This window comes from Chlamydotis macqueenii, chromosome 32, assembly GCF_036417535.1.
Source record: "Chlamydotis macqueenii isolate bChlMac1 chromosome 32, bChlMac1.mat, whole genome shotgun sequence".
NCBI classification, from domain to species: domain Eukaryota; kingdom Metazoa; phylum Chordata; class Aves; order Otidiformes; family Otididae; genus Chlamydotis; species Chlamydotis macqueenii.
In genome coordinates, this window is record NC_141587.1 from 385,514 (window position 1) to 400,822 (window position 15,309).

Below are 15,309 nucleotides of genomic sequence, written 5' to 3' on the forward strand. Positions count from 1 at the left end.
TGTGGGTGCTGAGAGGCAAAGGAACTCTCCCTTAGTGTGGAATGAGGCCAGACCCTGGTCTCGGTTCCACTGTGCTGCCACATTTTGAGCTGGAGGACAATCCCACTCAGGTGTTCCCACCAACATGACTGTGCATGGATCAGAGTAGAAAAATTCGGTTTACAAGTGCAGATCTTCCAATCCCTCACCTCTTCTCATCATAACCAAGCACCCCACCTCGAGTGCTGTGTCCAGTTCTGGAGCCCCCAACATAAGAAGGACATGGACCAGTTGGAGAAGGTCCAGAGGAGGCCACGAAGATGATAAAAGGGCTGGAGCACCTAACCATTCTATGATTCTGTGATTCTATAAGCCATCAGAAAAAAAGGCCTGAAAACAGGGAACATCCTACCACGTGAAAATTGCCCGCAGTGAAAGCACTCGCTTATCTTCAAGATCTCTTGCCAGCACATCTACAGGCCCATAAGCACTGGGGCTCCGCACTTTGGGTTAGGGTTAGATATAGAATTAAGGCATAGGTTTAGGGTTAAGGTTAGAGTTGGTGTTAGGTTTAGGGTTAAGGTTAATATTAGCATTAGAGTAAGTGGCCTTTAGGGTTAAAGTTAGGGTTATGGTTACGGTTAGGTTTAGGATTAGATTTAGAAACCATTAGGGTTAGGTTTAGGTTTAGTGTTAGGTTTAGAGTTTTGGATTCAATTAAGGTCACAGTTAATGTAGAGGCCATTGGAGAAAAAGCCTCAAAACTGCGAATGTCGGACTATTTTTCCCTCACAAAAACTGTCAGCACTGAAAGCTTTTCCAGCTCCTCATTGTCCCTTTCGTGTTAGAGGGTAGCCAGACATTCACAATTTTAGTGCCTTCTTTGCCCTGGGAAGCTTCAACAAGATGATTGTAACTGTGGGAGTGCAAGTTATGCAGGAAAGGGCAGACTTACAGTGTTCGTGGCCCTGTAGGTCTGCTAGCAAGAGCTTTCAGGACTGACACTCCACATGTGGGAGATTCACCAGAAAGATGGACAAGATGATTATAACTGTTGGAATGCAGGTTATGCATGAAAGCGCAGAGTTACAATGTTCGTGGGCCTGTAGGACTTCTAGGAAGAGTCAGTGAGGAGCAGAAAGAGCTTTCAGTGCTGACACTTCTTGTGTTAGAGATTAGCCAGATGGTCACAGTTTTAGTGCCTTATTTCCCCTGGGAATCTTGGACAAGATGACTGTAACAGTTGGAGTGCAAATCATTGGTAGAAGTGCAGAGTTACAATGATCATGGTTCTTTTTAGATCTGCTAGCAAGAGTAAGTGAGGAGCAAGAAGCACTGGGAGCCTGCCAGACTTTTGCAGTTTAAGTTTCTCCTCTGGACAACCTGGACAACTGTCGGAGTGCAAGTTTTCCACCAAGAGCCACAAGAAGAGGCCTTTCAAGAATGTCATCTTCTGTAGGGGCAATCTTTTGCCTGGAAAAAAGGCAAATAAGCCAAGTCTTGACCCAACCCCTTCACATTTTGATTTTGTGTTCAGGCCCAAAAGCCACTCTTTTGAAGCCTACTGTGACAGCAATCAATGCCAGGCGTACTGGATGCCTCTCCTTGTGAAAGCAAACTGTGACCTGCATTCTGCTGTGAAAGGAATTGAGAACGCATTAGTGATATCAGTGGTGGTGTACCACTTGGCTACTTTTGACTCCAGTTCGTATTGAAGTTCTAGCATCTCTGTCACGGCAGATCTCAGTGGTGGCGTAACTTCATTCAGGCTACAGTAGTGCACTGTCTCCACTCTCCACTAGATTTTCACACTGGCCATACGGGACTATTAAAGGCTGAGTGAGTTTTGCTGATCACTCTCTGGCTCTGTAGTTGATTAATTAGCTGATGGATGGGGATTAGAGAGTCTCAGTTGGTGAGAGCAGTGCCTGCTGCCAGGGTTACGGCAGCCACAGTATTCTTAAATATTGTTTAAATTTAATCAAGATCAAGATCTGAGATAACTGCAAGAGACCTGTCAACATAAACACTGTGGTTGCAGTATCTCAAGGGTATTCAAAATGTTGAGATTAGCTTGTGAAGTGTGGAAATGTATAAAAAGATATTCCCCCCACAGTCTGGCTTCCCAGACCGAAACAAGAGATGTAATTCCAAACAACACCCACGAGGTGGCTCCCGAAATGCCGTGGTGAAGGTGCTACAGCCTCCTTGCTCTGCACGCTTCCCACTGCCATTGAACACAAACATAAAACCGTCCCGTTTCCAGTGATCTCACTAAACAAACCAGTGCCACACAACACAGCAGAGCGATACCTTTAATCCAACACACAGCACTGATAAACCGTGCAGAAACACCGACAAACAGCAAATGTGGCAAGTAGGGTGCTGCCCAACACAGCTCTAAAAACAGCTCTGAGAGCAAATAAAACAACATTGTAGGTAGTGACGAGCAAAACAACATAATGAATGCTTGTAACAAATCTGTTTTCAACACAGTACAACAAACCTGTCCTTATCTCAACCCCTCAGAACTGGCCGGGGGCTCCAAACTTGGATCCTCAGTTTAAAGTCTGGCGATCTCCCAACTGATCTAGCTGGGCCCCTTCGTACCACACATTGCGCACCAAAAAGACTGTTGTTTAGCCCTAGTCACTAGACAGTTTCTCACTCACCCTCCCCCTTCCCAAATGGGACGAGGGAGAGAACTGGAAAGAAAGGAAGACAGTTTACTAAAATAGCAAAGACTACAATAATAACAGAATATAAGGATATTAATGATGATGATATTATGATATTAATATATACAAAATGAACAATGTAAGATTTCTCAACAGCCCGTCCCAAGCAGCAATCATGGAAATGAAACCGAGCAGCAAACAAAGGAACGAAAGTCACCAGCAAAGTAGAGGGAAAAATGTCAGCAAACAAGCAAGCAAGCAAAAGAAACAAGATGGAAAAATAAATGTGAGCGCACACACCCCCCCCCTCCCGCCCCCAGCCCCACCATGATGGGCAACCCCCACTTCTATACTGACGTTTATGGCACAGAATACTCTCTTTGGCTAGTCTGTCTTTCTCCCAGCTTCCTGCATCTGTAGGTTAATGAGACTTGGAAAGCCAGACAGTGTCCTTGGTCTCATTAGCAACAACTCGTATAGTCAGGGTGTTTATCAGTATTCTTCACCTACGAAATCCAAAACACACCAGCTACTGAAAGGATAATTAACTCCATCCTTGCCAAAACCAGGACACTTCTCTTCTCCTAAGTGTCCAGTGCCATAGGAAGTGCCCATGGTTATTGCATTTGGCTGCCAATAACCTCTGTGTTAGCGAGGCTTTTGGCACTGTCTCTGAAAACGTACTTGTGTCCACGTTTGGATGTTAGAGTCTCCGTGGCTGAACAGCAAGATGGGTGAGAAAGGGGCTGGCTGATCTGGTTCAGAAGGAATCATTAATGTCATACTCTACTTGGAGACTTGTGACAGCTGCTTTACCACAGGGGTCTATAATGGGACCTGGTCTGTCTAACACCTCAACATTGGCCTGGAGGCTTGTGGAAGACAGTCAGTTGTGGAGGGACCAGTCACTAGGATCAAGAGCAAAGCAATCATCCAGAGGGACTGAGACAGGCTGGAGGAACAGACCAAAAGGAATCTTGTGAAGTCCAATAAGGACATCAGATTGCTGCTACACCAGAAAGCTGGCCTGCAGCACAGCCAGGCTGCCGCTCAGGTGTTTGTTCCTGCAAACTCACCGAGAGCCACTGGGAGCCACAAGACGAGGCCTTTCAAGAACATCATCTTCTGCAGGGGCATCTTTTAGCTGGAAAGATTTTGTTTTCAGGCCCAAAGGCCACTCTTTTGAAAGCCTGCTGCTGACAGAGAGCTGACAGAGCAGCGCTCAGGAGAAAGACAGTTTCTGTCTGCACCTGTGGTTCAACACTGCCAGCAGCTCTTCCCCAAAGAAAGGGCTCCAGGAGCAGCTTCTGAAAGGGAATGAAAATAATCCCAGGAAGAGGTCGAGCAAATGAAGACTGCTTTTCAGCAGTCTTTCTGGTGTGTCCCTTGCTCTCGCTTTAGCTGGAGAAGCAGACATGTTCTCACCTGTGATCACTCAAATCTCAGTGGTGTTTTTCCACACGACTGGGAAGCACCGGAGCCTTGTCCGACTTTCCTCCCAGACCTGTGTGATCTCTTACCAAAGTTGGGAAAAACTGTCCTCTGTAGAGGTTCGGCTCTGCACCCGAGCATCTGGCTATGCAGCTGTTTGTCCTACCACGGCCAAAGTTTGGCCCCTGGGCAAATGTGTGCGAGCGAGACTGCTGAGGGGCTGTGCTCTTGCTTCTCCCTGAAAAAGGGCGGGAGGCTGTGTGGATGAACAAACACCTCCTGGACCAACTGAAAATCAAGGAGGAAGCCTACAGAGGGTGAATCATCCCATTATTAGGGATTATTTCCCCATTTTCCCATATTTCCCCCCTTTTATTTGGGGCTACTTGCCATGATTAGCCATTATTACCCTATTGTTATGGGTTTCTCCTCCATTTTACCTCTATATTTGGGGGTCTTGCCCCATTATTAGCCATTATCTCCCCATTATTAGGGATTATTTCATAACTTTCCCCTTTTATTTGGGATTATTTCCCTTTATTAGCAATTATGTTCCCATTATTAAGCATTATTTTCCCCCTTTATTTAGGACTATTCCCCATTATTAGCTGGTTTTACCCCATTATTAAGCCTTATCACCCCAGAGCTCCTCCCCCTTATTCCCCCCCATTATTAATGCTTTTCACCCGTTTTTCCCCCAATTGTTACCGCCCACCTCCAACAGGCCCCGCCCCCTGGCCCCAGCCACGCCCTCTCCCACCAGCCCATCTGCATCCGCCATGACGGGTGCTGGCAGGGGGAGGTGGGGCTTATATAGGGGCTGTATAGGGTGTCTGGGGTCTATATGGGGTGGGAGGGGCTCTATAGGGGTGCATGGGGTGGATCTATAGGGGTATGGGTACAATGGGTGTATATAGAGGCGTGTGGGGGCTATAGGGGGTGTCTGGAAAGGTATGGGGGGTATATGGGACATACAGGGGGTATTTGGGGGGGTATGGAGGATATATGGACGTATAGCAGTATATGGCTGTCTGGAGCAGTATAGGAGGATATATGGGGAATATAGAGGGTGTTTGGAGGGGTATGGGGGGATATATGTGGGTATAGGGGGCATAGAGGGTGTCTGGGAGAATATGGGGGATATATGGGACAAAAGTGGGCTATAGGGGACGTCTGGAGGGGGGTAGGTGGATATAGGGGGCATTTGGAGGGCTACAGGGGGATATATGGGACATAAAGGGGTATAGGGGGTGTCTGGAGTGGTATATGGGGATATGTGGGACATATGGGGTTATAGGGGGTGTCTAGAGGGGTATGGAGGGGGATATAGGGAGTGTCTGGAGGGGTATATATGGGGGGTATAGGAGTATATGGGGTGCATGGGGGATTTAGGGGCATGTGGGTGGCATGGAGTACATAGGGGTCTGGAGATATAGGAGGATGTGGGGTTATATAGGGATATGTGGGGAGTATGGGGGGAATAGGGGGGTATGGGAAGGTATATGGGAATGTGGGGGCTATATAGGGAGTGTATAGGGGACGTGGGGGTGTGTAGAGGTATGTGGGAGCCTATAGGGTAGCACAGGGAGTGTGGGAGGTATGGGGGATGTAGGGGTTCTTTGCAAAGGGCATAGGGTGGTGTGGGTGGGGCGTGGAGGTGGTATAGGCGTCCTTGGGGCAGTGGGGGGCTATAGGGGGTGCCTATAGGGCCCTCTCTCCCCCCTGCGAGGGGTTGCTGCCCTATGTGCTACCCCGGGGCCGAGGGCAGAGCGAGCGGGTGACCTATGACGGGGGGCACCCTTTGGCACCCCCAGGTATATGCCAGCCCCTACAGCCCCTATAGGAGCCAGGGCCTATAGCGATCCAGCCCTCCTGACCCCCTATAGATTGACTAGTATGGACCAAAAAGATTTGACCCCGTGCAGACTGGATTCTGTAGTGACCAGACTCTCCCCCCAACCCATACAGACCTGGCCCGAGTCCTTATCTCCTATAGAGTCGACCCCATAGGGAACAGCCCCTGTACGTATGTGACCCTGCAGGGACAGTCCCATCCTATAGGGATCAGACCCTACAGGGGCCACCCCACTGATCCCCTATAGACCTCACCCTGTAGGATCCGGCCCCCTCACCTCTTTCCCTTCCCCTCTCCAGATCCTGAATGAAGCTTCTGGACCAGAGCGATGCTGGGACAGGTACTGGGTGGGGATGTGGGGATTCTCTAGGGGCTCATATAGGGTTGTGCCGGCTCTGCAGCCAGGTTTGTGAGTGAGGAGACACACACACAGATTGGGGACACGGGGACACGGGTCACGTGCCTCCCACAAAAGCGTTTGCGGTCACCCATGGCCACCCACATAAGAGCCGGAGGCAGAGGACGAGGGGACAGCCCTGCCGTGGGGACAGCCAGGTGTGGCTGTCCCCAGGGGCTTCGTTCCTACAGGTGAATCGTCTTTTTGGGGCAAAAGCGTTGGGTTTGGGGATCCCCTGGGTGTTACTCAGCTCCTCTCAGCTCTTCCACAGTTGGGTGACAACGAGGGACAGTTGTGGGGACACAGGTGACAATAAACAGGTGACTGTGTAAAATCAGGTCCATTAGCCTTGCTAATTGGGCTCCATTAGCCCTGCTAATTAATCTCTGTTTACCCTATTAATCAAGTTCTCTAAACCTTCAAATTAAGCTCTGTAAAGCTGTAATTAAGCTCTATAAACTGGTTAATTAAGCTCCCTAAATCTTCTAATTAAGCCCAATAAGACCATTAAATAACCCTGCTGTGAACCCCATTTAATGAAGCCCCACCCCATGATGGTTTAGGGGGCGAGGGGAAGGGCTGGTTTTGGGGTGCCCCCCTTCCTTGCCTAGGGCGGATGTTTTTTTGGTGGTTTTACTCCGGGATGATTCACCCCACAGAGTGGGGGGGGACACGGGGAGTCGGGGGGATGACACATGTAGGGGGGACACACAACGGTGGCAGGGCTGGTGACACATGGCTGAGGAGGTCGTCTACGCTGACCTGAGGGTCCCTGGGGGAACGGCTGCGACCCCTGCCAGAGGTGAGAGGGAGGAAGAGGAGGAGAGTGGAGGGATGGAGGAAGGATGGAGGAGGAATGATGGAGGGATGGGGGAGGAGGAATGGAGGAGGAGGAAGGATGAAGGGATGGAGGGAAGAGGAGAAGGAAAAATGGAGGAGGAAGAAGGATGGAGGGTTGGAAGAGGTGGAGAAGGAGGGATGAAGAGGAAGGATGGAGGGATGGAAGAGGGAGGAGGAGGAGGAGAGATGGAGGATGAAGAGGGAGGGATGATGGAGGAGAGATGGAAGAGGGATGGAGAGTTGAGGGGGTGGGGATGGAAGAGGGAGGGAGGGAGGAGGAAGGATGGGAGAGTGATGGAGGGAGGAAGAGGAGGATGGAGGATGAGGAGGGATGGAAGGGGTGAAGGAGGAGGGATGGAGGGTGGCAGGAGGATGAGGAGGGCCCCTTGCTGATGGGCAGGTTCCTGCCCCCTCCCCCCCCCCAGGCTCTCCCCGGGGGTGTCCCCTGCCCCCCAGCCTGGCCCTGGCCGCAGGCCTGATCCTGGGGACGGCCATCGGTGCCCTGGGGGTGCTCGGTGAGTGGGGGGCACCTATAGCAGGGTCCTTTGGGTGGGAGGCCCTATGGGAGGAGTTCTATGAGGGGATCCTATATGGGAATCTTGGGGGGGGGGGGCGGTCCTGTGGGAGAGGAGCCCCTATATATGGGGGGAGAGCCTCTCTGTAGGGGAACAGGCCCTATATGGGTGCAGCTCGTATGGGGGGAGCCCGTGGGTGGCCTCCCCCTGCCCCCCAGCTCTGTCGCGACGGTTTGGGGCTGAATCACCTTTTTCACGGGTTTTCCCTCTCGCCCCCGCGAGGCCGTTTGACGCCCTGCTCCCAGCCCCATCCCCCACCTGGGGTGGGGACACCCAGGGGTGCCCCCATGGTGGGGAGGAGGAGGAGGGGAAAAAAGGGGAGAGGGCGAGGAAAAATGGGGAGATGGGGGACAAGGATGGCAAAAGGGGTCAAGGAGGGGGGGGAAGGGGTGATGATGACAAAAATGGGATGGTGGTGCCCAAATATGGGGTGGTGATGTCAAAATGGGGTGATGACATCAAAAAGTGAAGTGATAACATTAAAAATAAGGTGATGACGTCCAAGAATGGATGTCCAAAACAGCGGGCAGTGGGTGGGCTGGATGGGGGAGGTGGGGGGTGGCCCAAGCTTTTTGGGTTGAATTCAGGGCATTTTGGCACAGCCAGTGGCCGGCCGATGGGGCCCCCACTCCCAACAGCACCCGCTTGCAATGGGAGCATGGCCGAGCTGGCTGCTGCCCTTCGGGGTCTGTGCGGGGAAGGTGAGGAGGAAGACGAGTCTGGCAGCCAGGGGAGGCCGAAGGAGGAGGGTGGCCGCAGCTGGGGGAGGCCGAAGGCTCCCTGCGCACTCTGCCCCCCCGGTTGGACCCCCCGGGCTGCTGCCTGCTACCGATTTTCCACGAGAGCCCGGACCTGGGATGATGCCGCCCACGATTGCGCTGCCCGCGCTGCTCGACTGCTTGGCCCCCGTGACCTCCCAGCTGTGGTGAGAGCCCCCTCCCCCAAAAATCCCCCCAGCACCTCCAAAATATCCCTTTTGAGGGGGGGGATATTGGGGCATCTCAGGCTGCAGCACCCCCCAAAAAAAAATCCATTTTAGGGGGGATTTGGGTGTCCCAGGCAGCAGCACCCCAAAAAATACCAGTTTTAGGGGAAATTTAGGAGGAATTGGGGCATCCCAAGTGGCAGCATCCCCCCAAAATACCCAATTTTGGAAGGGATTTGTGGGGATATTGGGGCATTGCAGGCAATGGCACCCCCAAAAATGTCAATTTTAGGGGGAATTTAGGAGGATTTGGGACATCTGAAGTGGCAGCATCCCCCCAAAATACCCATTTGGGGGGGCTTTTTTGATGTGGGGCACCTCAGAATGCAGCACCCCACGATGTCCATTGCAGGCCTCACTGGCAGGGGCGGTGGGGGGCCCAAACCCCCTTTGGGTGGGGCTGCGCTTTCGCCCCCATGCCCAGGCCTGGCTCTGGCCCGATGGCTCCCAGCAGGCCCCGCCGTGAGTGGGGATTTGGGGGAGGGTGCGGGGGGGGAGCCCCGGGGTGCCCCTGCTACCCTCCCCACCCATATCGGGGTGCCTCTCTCCATCTCCTCTCCTATATGGGGTCCCCCCTCCCTCTACCCCACCCATTTTGGGATCCCCCCTCCTTCTCCCCACCCATATTGGGATCCCCTCAGCCCCTCCTCGTGCATATTGGAGTCCTCCCTCCCTCTCCCCTTCCTGTAATGGGGTGCCTCTCTCCATCTCCCCACCCACATTGGGATTCCCCCCTCCCTCTCCCCCACCCACATTGGGGTGGCCCCCTCCTCACCCACATTGGGGTCCCCTCGCCCCCTCCTCACCCACATTTGGGTCCCCCTCCCCACCCGTATCAGGGTGCCCCTCTCCCCGTCTCCCTCCACGCCCCCCCCGCGCTCTCCAGTTCCTCCCCTCCAGATTTTGGGGTTCCCCTCCCCTGACTTTTCCGGGCCCCCCCTGCAGGTCCGGCCAGCGCGGGGGTCAGGGCCGGGATTGCGGGGTGCTGCACCGGGGTGAGTGGGCGCCGGAGAGCTGCGGGGCTGAGCTGCGCTGGCTCTGCCGCCGCGACGCCCTCCTGCTCTAGTGCCTTTATTTTGGAGGGGGGGGCAGGGGAGCACCCATGGGTGGGGGGGTCGCACCATGGGTGGGGGGGCACCCCCCCACCCCACCCCACCCCAGGGGGCTCAGGCAGGCGGACGGGCGCAGATCCAGTGCTTCTCGGAGGCACAGCTGGCCGTCTGCACGTCCTCATCCCCCAGGTAGGCGCAATCGGCTGCACCACGCACGGTGAACCTGCCGGTACCTCGGTCTGCTCTTCCTCCATCCCTCCCTTCGTCCTCTTCCTCCATCCCTCCCTTCGTCCTGCCACCATCTCCTGCTCTTTCCACTTCCTCCTCCTCAATACCTCCAGCCATCTCCCCTCCATCGCTCCTTCCTCCCTCCTCCTCCATCCCTCCATCTCCCCTCCATCTCCCCTTCCTCCCTCCACCTCTTCCTCCATCCCTCCATTGTCTCCCCTTCCTCCCTCCTCCTCTGTCCCACCATCCTCCTCCTCTATCCCCTCTATCCCCGATCTCTCCATTCATCCCTCCCTCCATCTCTCCTTGATCCCTTCTCCTCCTCCTTTTCCATCCTTCTTCCTCCTGCTCAATCCCTCCATCCCTCCTTCTCCCTCCATCCCTCCTCATCCTCTCCAGTTCCTCCAATTCCTCCATCCCTCCTCATCCTTTCCAATTCCTCCATCCCTTCTCATCCTCTCCAGTTCCTCCATCCCTCCCTTCATCTGTCCTTCATTCCTCCTCCTCCCTCCCTCCATCCCACCCCTCCGTCCCTGCCGTGTCCCTGTCCCCCACCAGGGCTGGGAGTGGGAGCCGTTGGCCCAGCGCCATCGTTTCTGCTGGTCTCTCCGGAGCCCGACCCAGTGGTGAGGAAGGCCCTTGTGTCGTGCCAGCAGCCCCTGGGGACAAATGGGGACACCCAGGTCCAATGGGGACGCCTGGGGATGGGGGGACACCCAGGGACAATGGGGACACCTGGGGATGTGGGGACACCTGGGAGCATGGGGATATGGGGATGTCCAGGGACTTGGGGACAAAGGGGACACTGAAGGACGTGGGGACATGGGAATGCAGGGACATGGGGACATAGATGGGGGACATGGGGACATGGAGGGACATGGGAATGCAGGGACAGCCAGGGACATGGGGACATGGAGACAGAGGGACATGGGGACACCTGGGGACATGAGGACATGGAGACATAAAAATACAAGGACATCAGTGTGGGGAGATGGGGATACAGGGACATGGGGGAGCATAGGCATGCGGGCACACCCCGTGACATGGGGACACGGGGACATTGGTATGGGCACACGGGGATGTGGGGACACTTGGGGACAATGGGGGTGTGGGGACACAGGGACACCCGAGGACACGGGGACCCCCCGACGCCCCTCCGGGCTGCTCCATCCCCTCGTACCCTTGGGTGCCCTCACCTTCTCTTCCGGGGTGTCAAGCGGGGTGAGGGACCCCCCCAAATCACGGCAGCGCCCCAACCCACGGCTCCAGTTGCCTTCCTCCTCCGAGAAGAGGTAACAGCGACCCCCGAAACCCAACCAGCCCTGGGGGCAGCCGCAGCCCCCAGCCCCTGCACCTGCACCAAAAGCCTCACTTTTCACCCCAAAAACAGGCTGAGGGGTGGGGGGAAGGAGGCAGGCAGCACCTGCAGACTCCCCAGACACGCAGTATTCACCTCTACGTCCCCATAATCCCCAAAATTGGCTTTTTTCCACCTAAATCCATGTCCTCCCACTGGGATTCACCCCTAGATCCACCTTGTCCCAAAACCAGGCTTTTTTGACACAAATCCCAGCCTCACAAGCCCATCAGGTTCCCAACCCTGGGGTGGTTGGGGTGCTCATCACCTGTGTGTCCCCAGGTCCCCCCTCATCCTGTCCCCTGCATCCCCACATGTCCCCAACCCGTGGGATTCCTCCATTGTCCCCAAAATGGGCTTTTTCCATCCCAAACCCAGCCTTGTTCACCCAGGGCCACCCGAGGGTCCCTGTCACCCGTGTCCCAGTCCCATGTCCCCTCTCATCCCATCACCTCCACCCCCTCCCCCCCCTCAGTTCCTCCCGCCCCCATTTTTCCCCAATTTCACCCCAATTTGGGGGGGTGCTTCCTACCTGCCAGCACAGCGGCAGCAGCAGTGGCGCCAGCGACCAGCCCAGCGGCAGCGGCGGCAGCAGCGGCTGCCAGGATCCGGCCTGCGGCAGGACAAGCCCCAACGTCACCCCTCCACCCCCGCACAGTCCCCATGTCCCCTTCTACTCCTGCCACTCGTGACACGAGTTCCACCCGATCTCAGCCCACCCACCCCACCTACCTGCCAGTTGCCGGCGTTTGCCCAGGCGCCCTCGCACCTCCGGCCACTCCTGGCGTGTTCGCTCCATGACCTGTGGGAAGGACACTGTTTTGGGGTCATTTTTCTCCTTTTGATCATTTTCCTCCATCCTCCATTTTGGGTCCAAAAAAGTTGGGGGGGAAAAAAGGGTCTGAAAATGCAGGAAATGGGCTGCGGGTGGGAGAAGAGTTGATGATGGTGGGAGGGGGGGAAACTTTTGTAGGGGAAAAAAAAAAAGAGAGAGATTTGGGCTAAAAAGAGTTTTCTGCAAAAGGGAAAAAAAATAGGTGGGAAAAGGGAGAATTTTGGGAAAAAAAAATTTTTGTGAAAATGGGGACGTTTTTCCCCAAAAGGTGGAATATTTCTTGCAAGAAGAGAGATCTTTCCAAAAAGGGTGAAAGTTTTGTAGAAAGAATGGGGGTGGTTTTGCAAGAAGGGCATGGTCTGTTCCAAAAATGGAGATATTTTGCTAAAAAGAAGGATTTTTTTTTCAAAAAAAAAATGAGGAATTTTAAGCCAAAAAGGGCGATGTTCCAGCTCTGTCCCTTTGCTTGCACTGGGAGGCAGCAACTCCCGCCCCCCCCCCCCCCGCCACCCCCCACCCCGACAGGTGTTTTTTTCGGGGGAAAAATCCTCATTTGGCCCAAAATTCCTCCCCCTCCCCAGCCAGGCTTTATGGCTGCCCCCCCCACCCCCACCATCCCCAAAACTCCAGAAACTCACCCCGAAGCCTACCCCGCGCCCGAAAAGAAAATGCTGCTGCCGATGACTTCGTCAATGGGGAAACCCCACCCCCAGCACCCGCAGACGCCGCCGGTTCCCCCTCCAGACCCCCCGCCCAAGGCCTTCGCCACGGAAATGGGACCCGGGCGTCTGACTCCTTCCCCTCCCCCATCCCCACCCCAATTTTGGGGAGGTTTGGGTGCCCTTCCAGCGACCCCCGGGGTGCTTGTAAGGGTGAGGGGCACCTTGGAGGTGGCTGCGCCTGGCGTACACCCCCTCCTCGCTGCTGATTTCACCCCTCGTGAAAAAGAAGAAATTCTTTAAAATGCAACAAATTGGCCGAAGCGGCCCTAAAACTCGGCATATCTCTGTTTTCTGGGGCAAAAACACCCATGAAGTAAAAAGGGACTCGAGTGTCCGGCTGTAGAAAGAACCCAGTGGAGCAAAATTGTTTGGAGGGAGGCGGGGGAAGGAGGATAATTTGGGGCTGATTTGGGGAAGTTGTGGGTTTTGGCTTTTTTATTTTTATTTTTTGTGTGTGTGTCAGCAGGATCTGCTGCTGGGGCCATTTTGGGGGTATAAAAGGATTTTTTTTGGGGGGCGGGGGGGATGGCCGTTGGCTGGTTGCTTGAAATTAACCCCTTGCCCCAAAAAACTGCCTCTGCGAGTGGTCAGGCAGCACACAGACATGCAAACTAGCGGGTCAAAAACAGCAAGAAGGGATTGAACCCGCTCCCAAAATAGTCTCGTTTTGCCCCAAACGATGTCCCCACCCGCAGCAGTGGGACCCAGAACAGGGAAAGCGCTGGGTGAAATGTCGCAGTCTGGGGGGGGCTCCGAGCTGGGTCACTGGGGCAGGGTCATGTGTTTTGGGGTGAAATTCTGTGTTTTAGGAGGAAATGTTGCAATTTCAGGGGCTACAAACTGCATTGTTGGACGGGGGTGATGCGTTTTGGGGTGAAATTATGAGTTTGGGGGCAAAATGTTGCAATTTGGGGGCTACAAGCTGGATCACTGAGCATGGTGATGGGTTTGGGGTTGCAGTGATGAATTTTGGGGGAAAATTTTGCAATTTGGGAGGCTACGAGCTATGTTGTTGGGTGAGGTGATGCATTTTGGGAAGAAATTATACATTTTGGGGCAAAAAACTCCTTTTCTCCAGGGAAGGCAGCATGGTAGTGGTTGAGGGGGCCAGGAGGACGCTTGTGGCCAGCTGCATCCTGCATCCCATGTCGCAGGGGACCACATTCACCCGGGGGCTACCGGAAGTGGAGAAAAAAAAAAATACGCCCGGAAACCCTCAATTTTCCAGGAAATGGCATGTTTGGCCTCAAAAGGTCCTTCGAAACCATCCCCCAGATGAGTTTTGGGGCTGGATTTGCTCATCCAGAGGATGTTCCCGAAATGAGGGTGTGAGTGTGGGGTTTTTTTGGTTTGTTTTTTTTTTGAGGGGGTGCCACGAAGTGGGAAAACCCGTCAGGTTTTGGAATGAATTTGGGGAGATTTTTGTGGTTTTCGGTGCCATCAAGGTCAAGCCGTCCCCCCACTCAAAGATGCGAAAATAAACTTCTCTCCCCACCTCCACCCCTTAAAAAGCAGAATCCAACCAGAAGGGAAACCCTGCCACTGCCCATCACTCTCTGCCCCCCTCTGTGTGGTTTCAGGGAGTGAATATTCCCCAAATTAGTCCCAGGAAGGGGGAAAAAGTTTGGTGTTGTTTCTTGCTCGCAAAACCCCTTCTTGGCCATATTTGGTTGAGCGGTTCTGCCTTGAGATATCCAACATCCCTTTAAAAGGGGTTTTATTTTTTCCCTGAAAATAAAGGGATGCCCAAGGGGTTTGGGGTGGCCCTCGGACTGGTGCCTGGCGGATTCACAAGGATGCAACCGGATCTGCAAGGATCTGGCGTGGATTTTCAAGGATGTAACATGGATTTGCAAGGACGCATGGCCAATTTGCCAGGATGTGGTGCGGATTTGCTAGAATCTGGCATGGATGTGCAAGGCTGCACGGGTAATTTGGACGGGTGCCGCATGGATTTGCAAATCTGCACTGGATTCAGCGTGGATTTGCAAGGATGCAGTATGAGTTTGCAAGGATCTAGGAGGGGATTTGCAAGGAAGCAGTGTGGATTTGCAAGGATCCCACATGGATTTGCAAGGATGCATGGACAATTTGCAAGGATGCAGTGTGGATTTGGAAGCATGCATGTGTAATTTGGAAGGACGCAGCACGGATTTGCAAGAATGCGGTGCAGATTTGCAAGGATATGGTGTGGATTTGCAAGGATGCGATACAGATCTGCAAGGATCCAGCCCAGATTTGCAAGGATGCATTGTGGATTTGCAAGGAGCCAGGCCAGATTTGCAAGGATTCAGATCAGATTAGCAGGGATCCAGCTCAGATTTGTAAGGATCCAGACCAAATTACAGAGATGCAATGTGGATTTGCAACGATCC

The 15,309-nt window shown here is 53.9% G+C and overlaps 1 protein-coding gene across 4 annotated transcripts; it reads right to left on the reverse strand.

Moving 5' to 3' along the window:
• Positions 1–9,736: 9,736 nt before the first annotated feature.
• LOC147596915 (C-type lectin domain family 2 member B-like) lies at positions 9,737–13,232 on the reverse strand. Of its 4 annotated transcripts, none has more exons than XM_086769231.1 (6): positions 13,096–13,232; positions 12,110–12,193; positions 11,910–11,990; positions 11,217–11,374; positions 10,576–10,679; positions 9,737–10,015 (listed from the first exon to the last, which is right to left on the reverse strand). In XM_086769231.1, exons 2-6 carry the CDS (start codon positions 12,174–12,176, stop codon positions 9,907–9,909), a joined length of 519 nt encoding a protein of 172 aa, XP_086625357.1. In that variant the 5' UTR covers positions 12,177–12,193; positions 13,096–13,232; the 3' UTR covers positions 9,737–9,906. The 4 variants fall into 4 exon arrangements, with proteins under 4 accessions (XP_086625357.1, XP_086625358.1, XP_086625355.1 ...); XM_086769232.1 differs by having other exon boundaries at positions 12,110–12,179; positions 13,096–13,225; XM_086769229.1 differs by lacking the exon at positions 13,096–13,232 and adding an exon at positions 12,851–12,887 and having other exon boundaries at positions 12,110–12,179.
• Positions 13,233–15,309: the final 2,077 nt, after the last annotated feature.